This window comes from Lissotriton vulgaris, chromosome 3_1, assembly GCF_964263255.1.
Source record: "Lissotriton vulgaris chromosome 3_1, aLisVul1.2, whole genome shotgun sequence".
NCBI classification, from domain to species: Eukaryota; Metazoa; Chordata; class Amphibia; order Caudata; family Salamandridae; genus Lissotriton; species Lissotriton vulgaris.
In genome coordinates, this window is record NC_141689.1 from 367,501,305 (window position 1) to 367,524,693 (window position 23,389).

At 46.4% G+C, this 23,389-nt stretch overlaps 1 protein-coding gene across 1 annotated transcript in view; it reads right to left on the reverse strand.

Moving 5' to 3' along the window:
* Positions 1 to 4,113: 4,113 nt before the first annotated feature.
* OXCT1 (3-oxoacid CoA-transferase 1) overlaps positions 4,114 to 23,389 on the reverse strand; it is a 460,447-nt gene continuing 441,171 nt past the window's right edge. The window contains exon 17 of the mRNA XM_086960586.1: positions 4,114 to 4,400. Coding sequence (XP_086816712.1) covers positions 4,359 to 4,400 — 42 coding nt within the window. The 3' untranslated portion in view covers positions 4,114 to 4,358. The remainder of the gene's footprint in view (positions 4,401 to 23,389) is intronic.

Here is a 23,389-nt window from a genome sequence, read left to right on the forward strand (position 1 = left end):
TGGTTCGGAAGTCCACCTTTTCTTGGGTTGAACCTCTATTGGGGGAGGGGGGAGGGAAGGGGACAGGTAGGGGTCAAGAGGGAGGAGGAGGCAGGTCTTATTGATACAATGTCGGGGAGCTACGGCGAACAGGGAAATGCGTTAGGGTGGCAGCTCTCTGTTCAGGAGGGAGCGGTTGAGCAAGAGGTATTTTAGGTGTTGTTTTTATTTTGTGAAGGATGGGATAGTCCTGATATCTGCTGGGATGGAGTTGGGCGCGTTTTCGGCGAAGGACCGTGGTGCGGTTTTTTGTTTGCGTGTTTTCATAGGGATGAGTAGTAGGGTATTGGAGCTCCTGAGGCTCCTTGTCTGACTGGCCCCCTTAAGTTTGGCGGCCAGGTAGTCAGATTTTCCTGTGTGCATGGCTTTGTGCGTGAGACAAGCAGTTCTGAAGCTAGCACGCAATTTGACCGGGAGCCATTTTAGATGCTGGTGAGATGTGATCGTATTTCCTAACTCCAGTGACCATTCTGGCTGCTGATTTGAGAGTTGTTTTGAGGGGAGCTAAGTGTGATTTTGTTGCAACAGTGAGGGTTGCATATCCATAGTCCAGTTTATATAGCACCAGTGATTGGGTGGGTTATTTGAGGTCTTTGGTTGGGATGAAGGGTTTAATTTTGTTGAGTAGCTTCAGATTGAAGGAGGCACTCATTGCAGAGTTTTTAATAATAATCCACATTTGTAAAGCACGAACAATCACCCGTAAGGGTCTCCAGGCGCTGGGGGCCGTTGGGAAGATTAAGCAAGCTATAGCCCAGAGTCACTTGGTGCTGGGCTAATCTGACGCTGGCACCGGGCATACCGTGATCCCCAGATTCCAGCGTCAGTCACCCTGGCTGCAGCGCCACACCTCTCCTTGTGGCGCCACACCTCTCCCCGTGGCGCCACACCTCTAAAGTGTGTGGCCATGTTTTGGGTCTAGAGTGATTCCTAATGATTTTACAGAGTTGAACAGAGTAAAACTGCCTTTGAAAGCATCCATTGCTTTTAGTCATTCTGAAATGTGAGGGTTCTCTTCTTTGTTGGAGAAGAGAAGGATCTCTGTTTTGTCTTGGTTGAGTTTTAAGTGGTTTACAGACAGCCAGTGTTGGATTTCTTTTACAGTGTAATTTAGTCTGTGAATGTCTTCTATGAAGTAGGTTTCTAGATAGATCGGAGTGTCATCTGCATATAGATGGAAAGGGATGTTGGCATTTTTAAGTATGGTGGCGAGGGGTTCTATGTATATGTTGAACAGTTGTGGCGAGAGCAGTGAACCATGGGGCACGCCCCCGCTGACAGGGTTTAGGTCGGAAGTAAAGTTTATTATTTTTATCCTTTGTGAGTGGCTGTGTAAAAAGGAGGAGAACCAATGTAGGACCATCTCATCAGAACCTACCCTTTCTTGTAAGGCCTTGATGAGTAATTGGTGATCAACCTTGTCAAAGGCTGCCGATAGGTCCAGGAGAATGAGGAGGCAACATTGGTTGGTATTGAGGGATTTGTGGATATCGTCTATGATGTTAATGATTACCGTCTCGGTGCTATAGCCTTTTCTGAAACCAGATTGGTTGAGATCATTAAGTTTGATGCTGTACATGTGCTTTGTCAGTTGTAGGAGGACGCATTTTTCGAGGATTTTGGATATGAGGGGGAGATTGGAGATGGGTCTGAAGTTATTCAGGTCCTGGGAGTCCAAGCCTGGATTTTTTAGTAGTGGCGTTACTTGCCCAACTTTGAGGCATTCAGGTAGGACGCCGGTTTTCAGGGAGCCGTTTATAATCTTGCACGAGAACAGGGCTATGTAGAGTTTCAGTTTTCTGGTCAATTGGGAGGGTATAGGGTCAAGGACATGAGAGGCTAGGTTGGAGGTGGAGATCAGTTTGATTACCTCGGCTTCCGGGATGGGGTTGAAGGACTTCCATATTTTCATGGAGTGATTGTGAGTGTTGTCTTCGGTCACTGGGGGCAAGCTCTTGTAAGCGGGGTTGACGTAGTTTTTGCATAGGTCCTTGGAGGCCTGCATTGAGGATTCAGAGGGCTTGGAGGTTTGTTGCTGGATGATTTTGAACAGTTCTTTGGACCTGTTTTTTGCGTTGTCTAGGGCAGTGCAGAAGAAAGTGGATTTTTCTTTGCTGATGTGTTTTTTGCATTTCCTTCGAGCTGCTTCGAGTTGTTCAAGTAGGCTTGTGGAGGTGTTGCTCCTCCATATTCATTCTGTGGCTCCTAGTAGTCTCCTTTCGTTGTTAATATCCGTGTTGAACCAGGATCTGAATGGGATGTTTCTATTTTTTTTTTAGTATATCCTTGATTCGAGGCTTCACGATGTCAGTTCTGATTAGGAGCTGCGCAGTATTGCGATACAAAGTCCTCCATCGAGTGGAGTCATGCTACGTCAGCTCCCATCAGGAGCTGTGAGGGGCTGAGATGCAAAGTACTGCATCGGTTCCGATGAAGCAGTCAACCAGGAGCTGTAAGATGCGGTGATGCGAGGTCCTACCTCGAGCTGCGTGGGATTTGACAGAACCCACAGATAGGAAGGAGTACACTCTGATGTCACCCAAGGGTCCAGGACTTGGAGGACACCTCTTGGGGATCAGGACTAACTCCAGGCAGAGGTCAGTAGCAGGGCTGAGGCAGGTCCAGTTGCAGCTGGCCAAATGGCAGTTGCACAGAGGCCTCTGGGTCCTCGTAGGGTCCCTGTAGTCAACTGACCCTGGGAGTCACTCTGGGTTGGCCTGGGAGGAAGGTAGGCAGGTCCAGTATTCCTTCTCAGATAGCAAGGCAGTGCTCAAGCAGCAGCGCAGTCCTCAGGCAGAAGGGACATCCTACTTCTGTAACTTTCACAGGTCCAGGAGTTAAGAGTGGATACCCTATTCTACCCTCACATCTGGCTCTGGAAAGTTCATCTTCTTCTGCTTTTAAGATTCCAAACTGTCTGGAGTGTCAAAAGACAGGGCAGGCCCGGTGTCAGATACCTTTGTGTGTGCAGGAGCAAAGCCCTTTGAAATATATGTGGGGATGGGTAAAACACCCCCCAGTCATCCTGCCCAGGTTGCCCAACCTTTCCCCACCTAAGTCACCTCTGAAACAATGGACAAAATCCAACAGCGCAGCCACTTACAGGCATGTGACACAGGGCACGGACAGAAGACACAAATGGTTGGTAAAAGAAAATGTCTACTTTCTAAAAGTGCAAAAAGAACAATTGATGGACAGAATGCAAAAAGAACAATTGATGGACAGAATGCATAACAATGTCATAAATTAAACCCAGTATAGAGATCTGGGCCTAAATCCATAATTTTTTTGGCTCACCATGCCTTTCTAAAAGTGGCATTTTCAGATTTGCGACTTCAAATCAGATTTTAGCATTAAACAGGATTTTAAATTACAATTCATATGAGTGTATACACTGTCTCTCTTCTCCCAATTCAAAGTTATCACTTAGATGTAATAAGCTAACCGGTAGGTGACATAGACACAATGAAAACGACTTTAGGTGTTTTTTCACTGCTAGGACATGTGCAACTTAAGTACACATGTTCTGCTTTTTAAAAATACAATGAACCTTGCCCTATGGGTCTTAATGGCCAACCTTAGGGATGAATAATTAATATTAAAAAGGAAGATTTAGGTCTGGCAGAATCTTCATTCTGCCAGGTCGAAATGGCAGTTTAAAACAGCACTATAGGCCTGAGATATGTATTAAAAGGCTACTTTTGTGACTGGCACCATAAGTGCTACAGGCCCATTAGTAGCATTTAATGTACAGGCCCGGAGTACATGTAGGGCCATTTACTAGGGACTTACAATTAAATTCAATGTGGCAATTAGGTGTTGGCCAATTTTACCATAATTGAAGGAGAGAGCAGAAGCACTTTACCACTGCTAAACAGTGAGAGTCCTAATGCCTACAAAAAACAAATCCCGCCAAGCAGGAGGAGGGAAGACAAAGTTTGGGGGATACCACACCATGCATATCATATCTAACAGAGGCATAACTAACTTCCATTAAAGAATGATTCTTCTGCATGGATTATCATGAGTATTTGTTGCTCACACCATTAAACTCAAATCACACAAGACACTGTGTAGAGAACTAAATAACCAGATATTTATTGAACTGTTTTTGACATATTATTGCTGATGTACTACTTCTGATGACTGTCATGAAGATATAAAGTCTGCAAAAATAAAATAATTTAAAACCTGGTTTGTAAGAGATACAGTTTGAACAATTGGCATTTTAAAGCAAGCGGTTAAAAATATATAAAATCTAAGTGCAGTTGATGCTTTTTCTGTTGAACTGTTGAAAAGCGATGTTACATGATCCAGATTTAGTGCTCAACCTGCTGCATTGGTTTGAGATGTGGTGAAACCTAGAAAAGAAGAAATTGAAGTGGTGAAACTAACATTTTGGATCAAAATACAATTTGTCACAATAATGCTATATCACATCCGAACAAATGGAAGTTTAGGTTATTTGATCAATTAATTAAATGTCTAAAAACGTAATCTTTCACTATTGTGACTGATTGGTGAAGTTATGCTTATAACGCTGTTTGGGTTGCCAATATCAATTTTATATTGCATTACAGACTACCTTTTACAATTGCAGTTTGTTCACCATTCACAAAAATATGCACCAAAGAGAGGTATGGCCACGTTATCTGCAAGATGGTTGCTTTCTTGTGAGGCCATATCCTCTCCGCAAATCCATACATGGTGAAAGCAAGATGAAGCATACAAGGCACCTACATAAGACAGCACCAAGTCGGGGAATGAATCCCTGATCACAAGAAGAAAGAGAGGTCATAGACATTGAAAAAGAGGTAACTTGCAAACATACATCCATTCTAATCCCATAGGCGTCCGCAGAAATATTTCCAGGGGGGGGGCAACATTTTTACTTCATCACCATCCTCCGACATGATTCAGCACAAGTATTAAATAAACAAATAAAAAATCTATTAAGACAAAGAGCTTAAATAAACAAAGAAACCCATGGAGTGGGAGAAAAATCGTGAGAGGCTCCACAGCAGATGACCTGGACAACTACAATGAAAGAGAGGGAAAAACAAACAAGCATTGGCATAGCCAATAGGTCTCACCTTTGGGACCTTATAAGTGTTTAGCCATGCAACACTTGATGTTGTTGCACCAAGGATATTGTAGTGGATAACTAAATACTTATAAGGTCCCAAAGGGGAGACATATTGGCTATGTCAGTGCTGTTTTTTTCTTTAAATGACAAGCAGTGCTATAGGACTCCGGCTGCCACTTAGTCCACCACATCCCACATAGATGCTGCAGTCATCTTTGAATGGTTTTAAAGCCAATTCAAAACCTGTCACCAGTGTATGTGAATCCCTATCTCAACTGTGAGACTGTTCTCCTGCTTCCCAATTCTATTAAATACAAATTATGTAAAAAGAACATCCCTTTCTGAGCTGCACGGCTCATCCTACCCACATTTCATGCGCAGATTTGAAATATTGATGGTTTGGGCTTCCAGTAATTCAACTGGTTGAGAGGTGGAGAGGTGTATAGAGGTGGAAAGCGGTGTAGACAGAGGTAGAGAGAGAGAGAGAGAGGTGTAGAGAGGCAGAGAGACTGAGGTAGAGAGAGGAAGAGAGAGAGATGTAGAGAGGTAGAGATAGGGAGAGAGAGAGAGGTAGAGAGGTAGAGGTAGAGCGAGAAGTATATATATATATAGAGAGAGAGAGAGAGGTAGAGAGAGAGAGAGGTAGAGGGAGAGAGGTAGAGAGAGGTAGAGGTAGAGAGAGTGGTAGAGAGGGGTAGAGAGAGGTAGAGAGAGGGAGTAAGAGAGAGGTAGAGAGAGAGGTAGAGAGATAGAGAGGTAGAGAGAGAGGTAGAGGTAGGTAGAGATAGGTAGAGGTAGAGGTAAGGAGAGAGAGAGAGAGAGTTTGAGAGAGAGCGAGAGAGGTAGAGAGGGAGAGCAAGAGAGAGAGGTAGAGCGAGAGAGAGAGAGAGAGAGGTAGAGAGAGATGTAAAGGTAGGTAGAGATAGGTAGAGGTATAGGTAGGGAGAGAGAGAGAGTGGGTAGAGAGCGAGAGGTAGAGAGAGAGAGAGGTAGAGAGAGACAGGTAGAGAGAGAGAGGTAGAGAGATAGAGGTAGAGAGAAGTAGAGAGAGAGGTAGGGTGAGAGGTAGAGAGAGAGGTAGAGAGGTAGAGGGAGAGAGGTAGAGGTAGGTAGAGATAGGTAGAGGTAGGGAGAGAGAGGGGTAGAGAGAGAGAGGTAGAGAGAGAGAGAGGTAGATAGAGAGAGGTAGAGAGAGAGACGTAGGGAGAGAGGTAGAGAGAGAGGTAGAAAGGTAGAGATAGGTAGAGGTAGAGGTAGGGAGAGAGAGAGGTAGAGAGAGAGGTAGAGAGAGAGAGGTAGAGAGGTAGACAGAGAGAGAGGTAAAGGGAGAGGTAGAGAGAGAGAGGTAGAGAGAGAGGTAGAGGTAGGTAGAGGTAGAGGTAGGGAGAGAGTGAGGTAGAGAGAGAGGTCAAGAGCGAGAGGAAGAGAGTAGAGAGAGCTAGAGAGCGAGAGAGAGAGGTAGGGAGAGAGGTAGAGGTAGAGAGAGAGAGGTAGATAGAGAGGTAGAGAGAGAGAGGTAGAGCGAGAGAGGTAGGTAGAGATAGGTAGAGGTAGAGGTAGGGAGAGAGAGAGAGGTAGAGAGGGAGAGGGGTAGAGAGGTAGACAGAGAGAGAGAGAGGTAGAGTGGTAGAGGTAGGTAGAGATAGGTAGAGGTAGAGGTAGAGGTAGGGAGAGAGAGAAGTAAAGAGAGAGAGAGGTAGAGAGAGAGAGAGAGAGGTAGAGAGAGAGAGAGGTAGAGAGGTAGACAGAGAGAGGTAAAGAGAGAGGTAGAGAGAGAGGTAGAGGTAGGTAGAGGTAGAGGTAGGGAGAGAGAGAGGTAGAGAGAGAGAGGTAGAGAGAGAGAGGTAGAGAGAGAGAGAGGTAGAGAGAGAGAGGTAGAGAGAGAGAGGTAGAGAGAGAGAGAGGTAGAGAGAGAGAGGTAGAGCAAGAGGTAGCGGTAGAGAGAGACAGGTAGAGAGGTAGAGCGAGAGAGGCATAGAGAGAGGTAGAGAGAGAGAGAGGTAGAGAGGTAGATTGGAGATCCTAGCATTTCCAGAGCATTAAAGGCACTACTCATTTGTAACGTCATTCCTTTCGCTGCACATCCTGCGTTATCAAAAATAACCAGGGCCCGCATATACAAACAGATGTTGTGGTCATAAAGCTTACAATATGCAGCATCACAGTGGTTGCTACTGCAAAACCCCCTTTTAGAGTTGTGTATAACATTCATGATTGACAAAAGGGGCTCTGCATCTTACTCCATATTGGAATTTGGAGGGGCAGTGAAAAGGGTGCTATCTTCAAATTGCAATTTACAACGACATGTATCAATGGTTTTCAAACGCAATGGCAGTCGCAAACCATTGATCCGACACCAACACTGAGCTGCAGTTGGTACATGATTCAGAAAAGAAAAGTTGTCTCTGTGGGGGCAGCTTTCCCTTCGGGAATCATGTCAGTCGACAGTGAGTACAGACAGTGGTCCAGGCACTCGATGCTGCAATGAACATGAGGGAATGCCCCTTTGGAGCTCAAGGTGTAAACTCTTTAATCCATCTCATCTGCAGACCCTTCTATAATACTAGTGCTTATGGTGCAAAAAACAGGCAGACACACCCATTGCATCTCTGGGCGAATTGTGCAATTCGGTGCCGGGTCTTCTGCCTCTGTAGTTCGTTAGTATGGAATGGGGGATGGATGTTCATAGGGGACAGCACTGATAATGTCATGAACAGTATTCTAAAACCTTTTCAATCCCTTTTGCTGCACGATTTCTAATTCTAATGTTCAAACCGTGCTCATAATTCAATCAAGAGTAGATGGTGCAACGAGTGTGGAGCTGTGGGAGAAGATTGTGGAGAAGTGAGAGAGGATTGTGGAAAAGTGGGAGAAACTCCTAACAGTACAAACCCTCTATAACAGAGCTTCCATTGTGTGTGGCAGCCCGGGATGAGACATATTCCCTGGTGCACACACAGCCACCCGAGTACTTCACAGGTCTTTTAAAGACCTTTTTCTCCTTAATGAGGCTTTGATTGTTTTCACCCCATCCCAGGGCCCCTGCAGCTCCACTCTGCCTTTAGCTTGAAAAATGTGCCCCCCTCCCCGAAATTTGACTCTAGGTGCGCCTCTGCTTCATGCTATGGGAGCAGCCAGGCTCGGACCTTCTCTCTTGCCCATCAGCAGCAGTTTTCCCGCTCATCAAGCAGGGCCGTCATTGCAAGCGCTTTCTCACGCTTTTAAAATTGACGGCCCTGCAGACAAACACCACTGTGGGGGCTGTCAATAGTGACGCACTTGTGTTCCAGGGGGGGCAAGTGCCCCCCCTTGCCCTCCCCTGCGGACGCCCATGTCTAATCCAAGACTTATACAAACAAAATATGTGGAACTAGTACTTATTATGACCAATCCTACCCGGTCACTCTTGGGGACTGTACAGCCTAAAGGTGTTGCAGTGGTAAAAACAGATATTGATGGGAGTACCAATGATCTAATTTGGACAATGGCACAGGTGAATACTGTGGTGCCATGGACTTCCCACAAGAAAAGAGTGCACTAGATAGAAGGCTTCTTGAGTCCGGGCAGGGGCGCCATGGAGAAATTGTACATGGTTACAAATTATTTGCGTAATGGGGGCCCAAACCTAGTTTAGATGGAAGAGACAGTCTTTCAATCTGAGTAGGCAGAGGAATTTGGGTAATACAGGCCCCTGCAGCCCCCGTTGTCCAGGGGTCCCCCTAAGCACAGTACAGAGAGCTCATGATTGAGTCTGGAGGGCCTTCCACGTAACTTGCAGGGGGCCCTCTCAAGTTTTGTTACACCAGTGGGCAGAGGAGAGGTGGATTGCACTTCCCTACAAGTTTAAAAAAGAAAAATCTCCCTCCTCACCCAGTTTCTCAATTATTTGCAGATTTCAATGTAAATGCTGGCCTCAAATGAAGGGTCGCATTATAACGGACTGCCTTAGAAATGCTCCTTGTGTAAGAGAATAATTAGGACTAATAATGGCCCTCAGATACCACTGATAGCAATGTCGCAGATAAAAACAGGATTGAGGCTTGCGTTGCCTCATATTTAAAGCACACATAGAATTCTATGGCTAAACTAGACAGTGCTCTAATGATTAGCTGCAAAACAATGTTGCGTGTCAGGTGTAGGACGATTATCATCTCTCTCTCTTTTAAAAGTGGGTTACAAACATATTCTGGAACACATACTCCTAATGAAGAAACATCTCTCTGCTTCATCTCCGGAGAGCCACCACAGGCCTCTCGGAGTGATGATAGTAATGCCTTATACAGACTGGTCAGTGAACAGTATTGTGGTAATCTGCTTCTGCCTTCTTCTTCACATTCAATGTTTAGTGTAGAATCCTAGTATGTCATGCTAGAATGTGTAATGAGTCATTGAGTGAAGTCATGACATTCAATGATGGTTTTGTAAGCAAACCTGAACAGTTATTCCAGACCTGACCTGCTGGTTGTTGGATGAGATTCTTAAGGCCAATAAATCTTATGAAGAAACTATCAACCTGCCTTCCGTTTAGGATTCAACTTACTTCACTGGAGTAGTTGGCAGCGCAAGAATCTCAACAAGGAAGATTGGTGATGAGCATCAATTTTTTTTCAAGCTGTTTTCTAAGGGACAATTACTTCTTGGATCTCTTAAAAAAACCTTGTTTGAACTTAATGAACTGGCTTGGAAACAAGGAGGTTTTCTTTACAATATAATAAGGGATTGGGAGCTTTTTGTCGCATAATTACTCAAGCTGTAGTCAAAATACTTTTCATATTTTCTTTGCTTGGTGTTTATTCAAAGCAAGCTCATCCTATTATTTGGATTGTCAAGCTAACTAACTCGTGATGCTTTAAATATCAAATTTATGAAGATTTTGCTTCCATAACAAGCAGTGAATATTTATCGACTTTAATAAGGAGCGTGATGTAAAGCATTGTTTTTAACACAGTTAACTTAAAACTTATTACGGCCTTCATGATCGTGTTTTAGAGCTGCTTTAGTACATTTCCCTTGCTGGAGTTACCCGATAAATTCATTCTCTAAAAAAGGGAAAGAGCGAGGAACCGAATGGATGGCTCTGGTTGTAGCAGCTAGAAAATCTAATGGAGATTTGAGGTTATGCATCGACTTGAGACAATTAAATAAATGTGTTGTGGTTGATAAGTATCCTTTACCCAACATAAATGAGTTATTGGCGTTATTAGGTAGTGCCAAAGTTTTTAGCACAATAGACCTCACCTCAGCCTATCATCAAACATCAAATAAAACTTGAAGAGACATTTAGGGACTTCACGTCTTTCATAACTCCTTTTGGCACTTATAGATTCAAACGCATGCCCTTAGGTTTGGTCTCTTCTGTCTTCCAGAGAGTTATGGAAAACATTCTTTATGGCCTTCAAGGTATTTATGTATTTCAGGATGACATTTTGGAATATGGTGATGATGAGACAACACGACGGTAGACTTAGGGAAGCCTTGGAAAGATTGTGTGAGCATAACTTGACTATTAAAGCTGAAAAGTGCAGATTTAGAACAAACTCAATAAATTACTTAGGTCATAATATCACCAGTGAAGGGGTGAAACCTAAGTTTGATTTGATTAACACCATTCAAGAGATGAGTTTGCCCTCATGCAAAAGTGAGCTCATAAAATTTTTGGGTGTCGTAGAGTACTATGCTAAGTTTGTGAGGAATTTTGCTGATTGTGCTGTCAATATGAGACATTTGTTGAAGAACGGAGTTGACTTGGAATGGTCCGAGGCTTGTGAAGATGAATTTCTGAAAATAAAAGAAAAACTCAAAACTGCCCCTTCTCTCAGTAGTTTCAACCAGGAAATTTAAGCCCGTAGTCATCACTGATGCGAGTGAAAAAGGTCTGGGTGCGGTTCTGCAACAACTGGGCCCTAGTGGAATGCAAACCATAATGTTTTTATCTCGTACTCTTAAAGACCCTGAGACAAGATATTCAGTGGTGGAGAGAGAATCCTTGGCAATGTTTTCGGCAATAAAAAAATTAAAAACAATTCTTTGGGGTGTTGAGTTTGAGGTACGATATGATCATAAACCCCCTATTGAAATATTTAGCAAGAAGGGACTGGACTCAATTTCCAGTAGGATAACTAAATGGGTAATCGGTTTACAGGAATATAAGAAATGCGTTACTTACCTGTAACAGCAGTTATCCAGTATTGGTGTCTTTCATAGATTCACATGCCTGAATCATTCCCCGTCGCCGAGACGGGAGCCTCCGGTACATAAAAAAGTAATGTCCTAAGGACATACATAGAGAATATAGGCCGAAGGGCCTCCCCTTTGGGGCCTTTCCACGTCCTTATGTAAAAAGGACCGAACTCTCATCGTTAGCCAATCAGCTCCGACCTCCCTCTAGAACCTTCCCGGGAGGAGCCTCAGTCCCTCAGATTTTCGTACGCACCCAGCTAGGGTGTCGCAATGTAGACATAGAGGTACGTGAGTCCTTACCGGGGAGGCGGGAGGGTTGCATGTGAATCTATGAAAGACACCAATACTGGATAACTGCTGTTACAGGTAAGTAACGCATTTCTTATCCAGTATTTGGGTGTCTTTCATAGATTCACATGCCTGAATCAGAGTAGCCAGCAGTTATACATGCATAGTGGTAAAGCACATTCTCACAACCAGCAGGCCTGCATAAATTACAGACAACGTGAGAGAAACATGGCAATATACAGTCATGCATATAGCAGAAAAAACCCATGAAGAATGTGCATACCTGGATGGCGGGACGAGGTAAGGCTCACCTTATTGGAAGAGATGGCGCAGCACCGCTTGTCCCACTGCAGCGTCCTTCTGCAGTTCGATGTCCAGGCAGTAGTGCCTGGAAAAGGTGTGCGGGGACTTCCAGGTCGCCGCTCGGCAGATGTCCAGGATCGTCACTCCAGCGAAGAGCGCCGCTGACGTTGACATCGCTCTGGTAGAGTGGGCAGCCACTCGGTCCGTCAAAGGCCGTCCGGCCTGATCATGGCAGAAAGCAATCGCTGAAGAAATCCAGCGGGAGATGCTCTGTTTTGTCAAGGGCAAACCCATGCGTGGGTTGCTGTAGGCTACAAAGAGTTGAGAAGACTTCCTGACCTCTTTGGTCCTGTCCCAGTAGAATTTGAGACACCTTTTAAGGTCCAAGGAATGCAGCGCCCTTTCTGCCGCTGTGGAAGGGTTCGCAAAAAATGACTTGAGTACAATTGGTTCGTTCAGATGAAAGTCTGACGGCACTTTAGGAATGAATTTAGGGTTGGGCCTGAGTACCACTCGGTCGTGCCTGAATTGGAGATACGGTTCCTGAATAGACAGCGCTTGAAGTTCGCTGACTCGTCTGGCCGACGTCAGGGCGAGCAGGAGTGCCGTCTTCCATGAGAGATGTTTGAGAGTGGCCCGGTGTATGGGCTCGAAAGGGTGTTTCATTAGTTGGTTGAGCACCAAGTTCAATTGCCAGGTCGGAGGGACTTTCCGAGGCCTCGGAAAGGATCTGTAGAGCCCTTTCAGAAATTGCTTTATCAGTCGACTGGACCATAGGGAAGGTCCAGATGAGTTCCTGGTGAATCTAGAAATCGCAGCCAGATGAACCTTAATGGAGGCGTGAGCCAGCCCCGATTGAGCCAGGTGGAGGAGGTATGGTAGCAGCTGTACTGGGGTGACCCGGAGAGGGTGTAAGCCTTGTTCCGAACACCACAAGCAGAACCTCTTCCACTTCAGCAAGTAGGTCTTGTTCGTGCTGCCCGCCCTCGCTTTGGCTAGTACGGCCCTGTAGTCCTGCGGGATCTCTAGGTCTCCGAACTCTCGGTGCTCAGGAGCCAGGCCGATAATTTGAGCGAACGGAGGTTCGGGTGGTGTACCTGGCCTCCGGACATCGTTAAGAGGTTCGGGTGTTGCCGCAGGTGAATCGGGGGCTTGATGGAAAGGCGAAGCAGGTCCAAGAACCAGTGTTGTCTCGGCCAGTACGGAGCAAGGATCAGGGTGCACGGCTCCATCTTCATCTTCCGGAGGAGCCTCGGTATCATCGGGAACGGAGGAAAAGCGTACGCAAACACGCTGAACCAGCCGATGGAAAAAGCATTTCCCAGCGACCCCCGTTGGGGATGCCAGCTTGCGTAGCTTGGGCATTTGGCGTTCCCTGCCGTCGCGAAGAGATCGATCCTCGGGGTCCCCCATTGCGAGAAGACGTGGGCCACCGTGTCGCCGTTCAGCTCCCATTCGTGGGAGAGAGAGGTCTGTCTGCTGAGGGCGTCCGCGATAGTGTTGTCCTTCCCGGGAACGTACTCCGCTTTGAGGGAGAGCCTGTGTGCCACCAACCAGTTCCAGATTTTTTGCGATTCTCTTGAGAGAGAGAGAGATCGCGTTCCCCCCTGTTTGTTCAGGTAGTGCATCGTCGTGGTGTTGTCCGTTTTGACGAGCACCGGGGAAGTTCCGATACGTGGCAGGAATGCCTGCAGAGCCAGATACACTGCCCTCAGTTCCAAGAGGTTGATGTGTAGTTGTTTCTCTTGGGCGTCCCATTTGCCGCTGACTCGAAGGTCCAACAGAACCGCGCCCCAGCCTTCCAGTGAGGCATCTGTCGTGATGACCAGAGGTGCCGGCGGCAGGAGGAACTGCAAGCCGGCCGTCAGGTGTGTCCGGTTTCTCCACCATAGAAGGGCCTTTGTGATGGCCGGTGTGATTGTGATAATGTCCTCGAAGGAGCCGGAACTCTGTTTCCATTGTCTCGCCAGCGCCTCCTGCAGGGGACGCATGCGGAGCCTGCAGTGTGGTATGAGGAGAATGCAGGAGGACATCATCCCTAGCAAGGAGGTGAATGTCCGGACTTTGATGCGAGACTTCTTGGCCACAGCCGTGGCCAGAGACAGTATTTTGTTGGTCCTGTCCTCCGAGGGGAAAGCCTTTGCGCGCTTCGTGTCCAAGGTAGCCCCTAGGAAGGTGATCCTCGTTGATGGAGTAGTGCAGGATTTTTTGAGGTTGATCGTCAGACCCAGCTGTTGAAAAAGAGCGCTGCAGGCGTTGGAGGAAGCAGTCGCGCCCTCCGGGAAAGGCGCCTTCACCAGCCAGTCGTCCAGGTAGGGGAATACCTGGTGTCCCCTTTGTCGCAGGAAGGCTGCCACCGGCGCCAAGCACTTCGTGAAGATACGTGGTGCAGATTTGAGGCCGAATGGCAAGACCTTGAACTGGTAATGTCTGCCTGCTATTTCGAACCGTAGGTACCTCCTGTGCCGTATGAGGATGGGGATATGGTAGTAGGCGTCCTGTAAGTCCAGGGAGACCATCGAGTCTCCTCTTTCCAGCGCCCCCAGGATCTCCTGGATTGTGACCATCTGGAAGGATTGACTCCGCAGGAAGGCGTTGAGCGCCCGGAGGTCTAAGATCGGCCTCCATTTGTCCCCTTTCTGTTGGACTAGGAAGAAGTGGGAATAAAAACCCTTCCCCTTCTGGGACTCTGGGACTCTTTCGATGGCTCCTTTGACCAACATGGCGGATACTTCCTTGAGAAGGAGGTGCAGGTGTTTGTGAGCACGCTTCAGCGGAGGAGTGTTGGGAGGGGTGTTGACCATTTCGAGGGAATGTCCAAATTGAATTATTTGTAGTACCCACCGATCCGTAGTGATTTTTCGCCAATTTTGGAGGAAGTGGGTCAGTTTTCCCCCAATTCGAAAGGATTGAGATGGTGGTGGGACTGGCTGGAGTAAATGGTCACTGGCGGCCGCCAGTGCCCTTCTTGGCGGATTTGCCTCTGAAGGACGACCTCCCATAGGACGACTGTCGGGTCTGTTGTTTGTGCTGGGGCTGGTTCCTGTTGCCGTAGGAGTAGGACGACCGATTTTGGTAGGAACCTCTGTAGGAGTACTGACCTCTGGAGCGGCCCCCCCGAAAGGACTGGTTCCGGAACTGGAGGGAGCCCAGAGCCCTCGCCGTATCGGTATCTTTCTTGATGGCCTGGAGTGCTTCGTCTATCTTCTCCCCAAAGAGAAATTGACCATCGAACGGCATGTCCAGCACCTTAGATTGGACCTCTTGTCGAAAGGACGTTGCTTTGAGCCAGCCTTGGCGGCGGAGCACGGCAGCCCCGGCCAACTGGCGGAATCCCGTCATGGCTGCGTCGATGGCGCAGTCGATGATTTCAGCCGCGGAGTTTTGTCCTTCCGCTAGGAGAGCTTTCACTTCGTCCTGGACCGTGGATGGCAGGCCTTGCAGATAGGGGGCTATGTCTTCCCATAGCTGGCGGTTGTAGCGCCCAAGTAGGGCGATGGAATTCGCCACCTTGATGGTCATGGCGGACGTGGTAGAGAACCGTTTGCCTATGGTGTCCAGTTTCCTTCCTTCCTTGTCTGGGGGTGCGGACAGTGGCGAGGAGTGGTTGCGGGATTGCTTTTGGGCCGCCTGAGTCACAACCGAGTCCGGTTTGGGGTGGCCGGTCAGGCAGGCTGGCGCGGTGATCGGGGCCTTATATTTTTTGTCTAGGCGCGGAACCACCGCAGGCACCGAGGCAGGCGTAAGCATCAGCTTCTTGCCCTGTTCCCACAGAAAGTCTATAAGTGGAATAGACTTGGCCAATTTCTGGCTGTGCTCCTTGAAATCATGGAGGAAGCATTCCGTTTCCGTGGATTCCACCGCCATGTGAAACCTCTTTGCTGCCCTGTCCACCAGTTTGTGGAAACCCCCAACGTCCGCCGTCTCAGATTGGCGCGGTCGCGGGGATGCCGGGGTAGACGAATGGTGTGATGACGCAGCATCGGCATCGTCGTCTCTGTGGTCCGAGTCAACGTCTTGCACTTCGCCTTCCTCCAAGTCCGTCTCCTCCTCCTCGCCTTCCGAGGAGTCCTCCACCTGAGGCTGGGGCCGAGTGCGAGGCTGGGGTTGGTTCCGAGGACGGGCCTGGAGAGCGGAAGGGCGCGAGGCCGACGGTTGCGCTTGGGTGACCGGCACCTGGGTTCCGCTGTCGGCATCCGGGAACCGTTGTTTATAGTCCTGCACCAGGGAGCGCAAATCGTTGACCAGAGACAGGGGCAAACAGATCATCGGGGTGTTCTCCGTGTTGACGTTCATGGAGCGTTCCTGATACATAACTTCGTCCTGGTCCTCGTGAACGTCCTGGTTTTCCTCGTCGGACTCCTCACTCTGCAGTGTCACCTGCTCTTGCTCGGGTGCCAACTCTACCGTTGGGGGAACCGAGGAAGTTGGAATCGAGTGAATGGAGACTTCGACCAATCTAGATTCTTTCCAAGATGGCGCCGGGGTCTCTTCCGACGATGTGCGTGAAGATGGCGCGCCCGCCGTGTGTGTTGGTGACTTGAACGCCTCCGTTAGTGTCGATGGCATCAAATTCTGCGGGGATAAGTGAATCGCCGACTTACTGGTGGTAGAGCCTTCGACTTGAGATATCTTGGGTGAAGGCGGACCCTTTGAACTTGACCTCGACCGTTTAGGTGACGATCCTTCGGTGTGAGATGTCTTCGGCGAAGGCGTACCTTTAGATTTGGACCTCTTAGGTGACGATGACGCAGATAGTGGCGATGGTCCGGTATTAGTCTTGGACGAAGGCTTCGGAGGAATGGCCGAGGAGACCGGTGCGCCTGAGGACGCAGTGGTGGTCGTTGTGGCCGTCGCGGAGGGCGATGAGGCCGTAGTGGTCGACACAGTGGTCGAGACCGAGGTGGTCCGCTTAGTAGATGGAGCGGGTTTCTTGAACCTCTGGCCGTCCTTAACAGACACGGAGGAGGTGGTGGAACGTGCCTCCGAAGGTTTCCTGTGCGCCTTCTTAGGAGTGTCTGTCTCTCCAGGGGACTGCACCCTGGGTCTCTTCTTGGAGACTTTGGAGGTCACGGAAACACTACCCTCGGAAGATTCCAGAGTGTCTCGGACCTTAAGCCTGTCGAGCCATTCGAGAAGGCGAGCCTCTCTTTCCTTAACAGTCTTCTTTGGGAAGGCTCTACACACCCTACACTTGTCAGGGACGTGGTCAGGGTACAGGCAATATAAGCACAGATCGTGCTTGTCCTCCGCTTGAATCCGCTGCTTGCCGCAGGAGGAACAGGCCCTGAGAAGGGCTTTCTTTTGCGAGTCCGCCATGGATGAAGCCTTCTTATTGGATTCCGACATGGGAGACAGTAGTCGAAGATAGGATATGTATTCTGTTTGTACAAAGTGTACTTCCAGCGAAGTTTGAGACTTCGAAGCAAGAAAAACCTGAAGAGCTCAGGTTGGAGACTCCCTAGCACAACGTGCGGTAGAAAATCTGAGGGACTGAGGCTCCTCCCGGGAAGGTTCTAGAGGGAGGTCGGAGCTGATTGGCTAACGATGAGAGTTCGGTCCTTTTTACATAAGGACGTGGAAAGGCCCCAAAGGGGAGGCCCTTCGGCCTATATTCTCTATGTATGTCCTTAGGACATTACTTTTTTATGTACCGGAGGCTCCCGTCTCGGCGACGGGGAATGATTCAGGCATGTGAATCTATGAAAGACACCCAAATACTGGATAATTTTGGGATACGTTATATTCCAGGGTTAGAGAACAAGGTTGCTGATGTCTTGTCTCGCCTAACTCCTAAATTAGAAGTAGTGAATGAAGATGTAGAGGATGGTGAAGAGTGGGTTTGTGCAATTGAACATGATGTAATTTCTGAAAAACAGTGGTGTGATGAAATGCATCATGATGAGACTTTGAATGAAATTAGGAAATTGATTAGTAAAGGTTGGGTGAGTAATAAAGAAGGATCAGATGGCTGCAAGAAATTTTGGCCATTGCGAAATGAACTGTCTATTGATAAAGGATTGTTATTTCGTGGTACAAGAATTATTCCTCCCAATTCTCTTAAGAAGGAGCTCATTGATATGGGGCATTCTTCTCATGGTGGCATATCTAAATGTAAAGAGAGACTACGTATTACGTATTGGTGGCCAGGGATGGATAGGGAAATTGAGCGAGTGATACGTGATTGTGTTTCATGTTCCTTAAGTGACAAATCTAAAAGTCCTCTTGTTCAACCCATGGTGTTGAGGAGACGACCTTCTGGGCCTTGGCAAGACGTGGCCTTGGATATTCTAGGTCCTATCATTAGTAATGGTACACAAACTTTTGTATTAGCTGTCAGACATGTTTTCACGATTTTCTTTTTATCAACCATTGACTCTAAGCATATTATCAAATGCTTGAAAGACTTGTTCTCGAGATAAGGGATTCGTGTATCATTATTGACGGACAATGGAGTTCAGCTTGTTTCTAAGGAGATGAGAAATGTTCTTTCTTCTAAAGGGGTCATTCATAAAACTTGTTCTCTTTATCATCCCGAGACCAACGCTATGATAGAGTGATTTAATCGAGTGATCAAATATACCATATCTCTTGCAAAGTCTTTTTCTCTTGACTGGAAGTCTGAGGTAATGAAGAGGGTCGGAGACTATAGGCCGTCTCCTCATTCCACAACAGGGAAAACACCTTTCTTATTATTCAGAGGAAGAGTTCCCAATACTAATGTAGAACCAGGCTGGATAAACAAGTATGAATTAAGTAGAGGAAAAGAAAGTAAATGTGATGGTTTTTGAAATTAAAAGAAAGGATGAAGAGAAATCTAAGGTGAGGAACAGTTATTTTGATGCCAAAAAGGGTGTGAAAACAACCAAGGAAGTAGTTGGTGGTCTGGTCATGATAAAACGTCCTAGTTTAATGAGTAACTAATTCTAAATTCATGAAACCAATGAAGGCTATAAAATTGTTTAGAAATGTGATAAAAACTCAAGATCATCGCATTTGCAATTTGAGTAGAGTGGATGTAGTTAAAGGCAAGATGAATCACAGCTCGAGTGAAAATGTGGATGGATCTCATCTAGAATCTGGTGTAAAAGATGAAATTCGCAGTTCATCTAGAGTTAGTAAATGACCATTATATCTTTCTGACTATGTATAGATGTTTTAGTACATGCATATTTGTTTTAAGGTAATTAAATTAAGTAAAGAGGGGAGGTGTGTGGTAATCTGCTTCTGCCTTCTTCACATGCAACACTCTCAACCCATCGCTGAACTTGAATTCTTCACATGCAATGTTTAGTGTAGAATCCTAGTATGTCATGCTAGAAAGTGTAATGAGTCATTGAGTTAAGGCATGACATTCTATAATAGTTTTGTAAGTAAACCTGAACAGTAATTCCAGACCTGACCTGTTGTTGGATGAGATTCTTTATGACAATAAATCTTATGAAGAAACTATCAACCTGCCTTCAGTTTATGATTCAACTTACTTCAAGTATGCAATAACAGAACACATTATATAAGCAGGTGTGAAGAATCTTCCACCTAACAACCCTCTTTAATCAACCTAATGTGCTATGCAGGTGCAGTTATTCTACCTCAAAAATTGAGGTGTGTTTCGTGGTGACTTTTGGGCAAAGGCTGTGGGTAGGAATACCCTTAGACAGGTGCACTGATCCCAATACCCAGTTTTTCCCCAACAGGAATGGTAGCCTTCACTGGTGACTTGCTGCACTTCACTCAGTTACTGCCTACCAAGGAAGTATTGTATTGGTTTGAGTCTGTCAACTCTACTCTTCGCAGCTGGTGCAAACAGTTATGGGAATCTGCCTGTCAGTAACTTACTGAGGCCGAGTACCTGGCCATCTTGTCATATTATTCCCTTGGGTCTAGTCCTTCCTGTCTGGCTGCAAGCCATGGCCTATCACAGCCCCGCCCTCCAGGGATCGGTCAGATTCAAGTCACCCATGCCAGGCATGTTAGGACAGAGGTGGCCAGGAGACATTCTGCTCTGTCCAGAAACTAGCCCTTTACTAGCTGTAATAAAGCCTAGAAATTTCCATTCATACACTCTCATGTACTTGCGGCCAGTCAATCAGACAAAAGCCCTGCCCCTTGCAATACATAAAGTTGTTACCTTAGCAGGTATCATTCTTTCTTCCTAGAGGAGAAACATGATTAGCTTCCCCACAGGCACAAGATGTGCAGCTTGTCTGGTGCTCACCAAACCAGTTACCTGCTGAAGTATTACATTTCTCTGTCACACTCGAGTTACACTCGCATATACATTTAGGGAAAGGTGTGGTCCTATACACCAATGTTCTTGAGCAGTGTCCCTATAAGGCATACATTTTTCGATTTGATGCACACTAATGCATAGAAAGTTACTTGTAGACTACAGTGATTGATCACCTCCACGCACATCTGATTCACCAGTTTCCTACAGAACAGAGGAGAAATCTCACACTTTTCAAATCAGTCTCTCCTACATGGCAATGAAGATCAAGGTTCACCAGTGAGTTAGATATTTGATAGAGCAAGGGGAACCTGATAAAGGGTCATGTTTCTGAAAATTGTAGGGGTGCATCAGTCACGGATAGTCAGCACCCGCATATTTTAAGGAATGTCTTAACGTGTAGTCATTAGAAGTGCAGTACTGAAATCAGCATATATTAGTGCTAATAGAAATGTAATTATGTCATCCATGAAGATCAAAGTCGTGTTTAATCGAAAATGTGTTTTAGATGATGCATAACGAATTAGTTCATATATAAAGTAATGCAATAGATTTAAACGTGTATAATATTAAAGTCTGCACGTGTAGTTTTGCTTCTTATGAATGCAGGGTAATGAAATCAATGCTTATAAAGTGATTTTAGAAATGTATGTTTAAACGTGTAAAGGTCTAGCTGATTCTCTATGCTTTGCAGTACGAGGCCTATTCGTGATTTCTTATGTTAGCTGAATATTGTAGGCCTGAAAATGATTTGTCCTTGGGAAGGCTCCTCTTAATCGAATGTAGTCAGCAGATTTTGTGTGCGTGCAAGGTTGTTTCGCTCACATGCTTCTTGTTGCAGGTGCAAGGACATACATCTCGTTAGGCAGAATAATCCTTTTGTTTTAGGAGTTAGGATGGTAGGTGAAGCCGACATGGGAGTGCACAGGAATGCAGATATGATACTTTCAGCAGAGAAGGTGCCTGGGACCCAAGGACACATCAACGGTTTTTGGATAGAGTCAGAGTTTCGATTGAAAAGTACGGAAAAGAGACCTGTCCGAAGGGGCGTGTAAAGGGTGTGTTCTTCTGTTTTGTGATTTTGTATTAAGGATAGTGCCCTGAGGGAGGAGAGTGAGAACGAGAGAAGGAGAGAACAGGAGAGGGCAGATCCGGAGAAGGAGCGAGTGAGGACTAGAGGGGAAGCTAGAAGGAGCATCTTAGAATGAGCTCTGTAGCTTTGGCTACTTACCTATGCAAGTGAGTGTACTTCTGAGGAAATTCTCATTACTGACACATTTTTCCTCTCTTGCCTCGGGATGATGCTAAGTAGGAATGTCACTTTAGCGACAGTGTAGGGACAGACTAATTACTTTTATTTTCTAGGTTAATGAATGCTAAAATAGAGATTGGAGAAGTCTTGGATTGCCTGATGCTTTTAGAAATAACTATTCTTCTTATTCTGAGTCAGAAGATACTCTTGGGTAGGATTATGTTGGTATTAGTGCCCATTTATTTTCTTAACCCTGTGTTGAGGTGCTTGTATGTTGTATGGGTCAAACACTTCGTAACAGAGGGTGACTTAGAAGTCATTTTGTGCATCAGTGATTTCGAGTGTGGTAGAGATGGGCTCTGTATATTTTTGGGTATTGTTTGTGTGACTAGTGTGTATGGGTATGTCGAGGTGCCTTGCTAAAATGTGGTGTAACAGGTACGTCCGAAGATCCTAATGGTTCTTTTTGGGCCACATCTTACATGACTGAAACTGGTAAAAATGTCTCTGCATTATCCAACAGTGATCCCTGTATCCAATATATCTATCTATCTATTGAGAGCGAGATAGAGAGAGAGAGTATATAGGGTGGGAGAGCTGCACTATTTGTGCACGGTTTGGGTGGAGAAACATAAGATGTATACAAAATCGTTCCTGAGGATGAGGACGAAGAAGGGAGTAATTAAAGATTTAAGAAAATCTACACCCATTATTCAACCAAAGAACTTGACACACTGGAAGGTACCAATTTACTAGCAGAAAGCAAAAAAGATGGGTAAAGAGAAAATTATATCATAACATTGAAAAAATTGTACTTTGCCTCTAAGCCAAAAGGAATGACATGTCTTCACTGGATTCCCACTGAAGCAAAAGCTATACACAAACTGGCTTGCATCACTCAAAATGCCTTTCACACTCCTAGACAATACAGTCTGAAAAGGCTTAAGCAATCTGGTAGGAATAGACCTTTACAGAAATTGGTAGCACTGCTTAAAGAACCCCCCACCTTTAAAAGGAACAATTTATGGCAAACTCCTTTTCAGGGAGCGCTGGGAGTCTGGAAGTCATTACCTCTGGCCTTGAACCACTTACTTAAGGCTTTAAATCTGAACAGCGAGGACTCTTACTAGAGCGATATTTCAGTTTACTGCTTGTCTACTCCCAGCCTTCTGGGACTTAACTTTCTATCTAGATCTGCCCAGTAGATCACTTCTCTTCCTCAATACTGTTTGAAACTCTGCTAGCCTTGCACCTATTCATAACCAGGTCTGCATATGTAGGACTTGTGTAACATTTGGAAGAGTGAGACAGTATAGCACAGGAAGTCAGAAGTGACCAGATCTGTTTGCAGGACGCAGTCAAAGCATCCCTGAGGCCTTGGAAAGGTGCAGGAACGGAGCCCCGTCCTGGCTAAGTTGGGCTGTAAACAGTGCAGCCGGGTCATGGGATCCACTGGCGGACTGCCGGTTACATACCGCGGACCGCAGTCTACTTAGCAGACCCCCCCGCCTGTCCAGGATCTACCGACCTGTGAACCCGCTTCTTTCAAATACTTCAGTTCAGATAGCGGCAGTCAGCCAGTGGATCCCTCGACCCGGCTGCACTGTTTACAGCCCAACTTAGCCAGGACGGGGCTCCGTTCCTGCACCTTTTCAAGGACTCGGGGATCGTTCCAACTGACCCTACCTTCAACAATCTGGATTAATCCTCCTATTACCTGCTCCAGATCAGGGCTCATTTACTTGGATCCCACTGTTGCATTTACTTACCTTCTACCAGGATGGTACACCGTTGCAACCATCCTTCTCCCCCTTGATACATCCAGGGAATTACGGGGCTCCGTGATTGCACTTCCCCTAAGATCACCGTCTTCAATTGGCAACCCGGTCCTGATGAAGATCCTAAACCAATAGGATCAAAACGCCGTCGACCTATGAAACAGAGCAACCTATGGCGCAACACACCCCTTGGTTCCAATACTAATTGTAAATACTCATTCACCAAAGAGGAG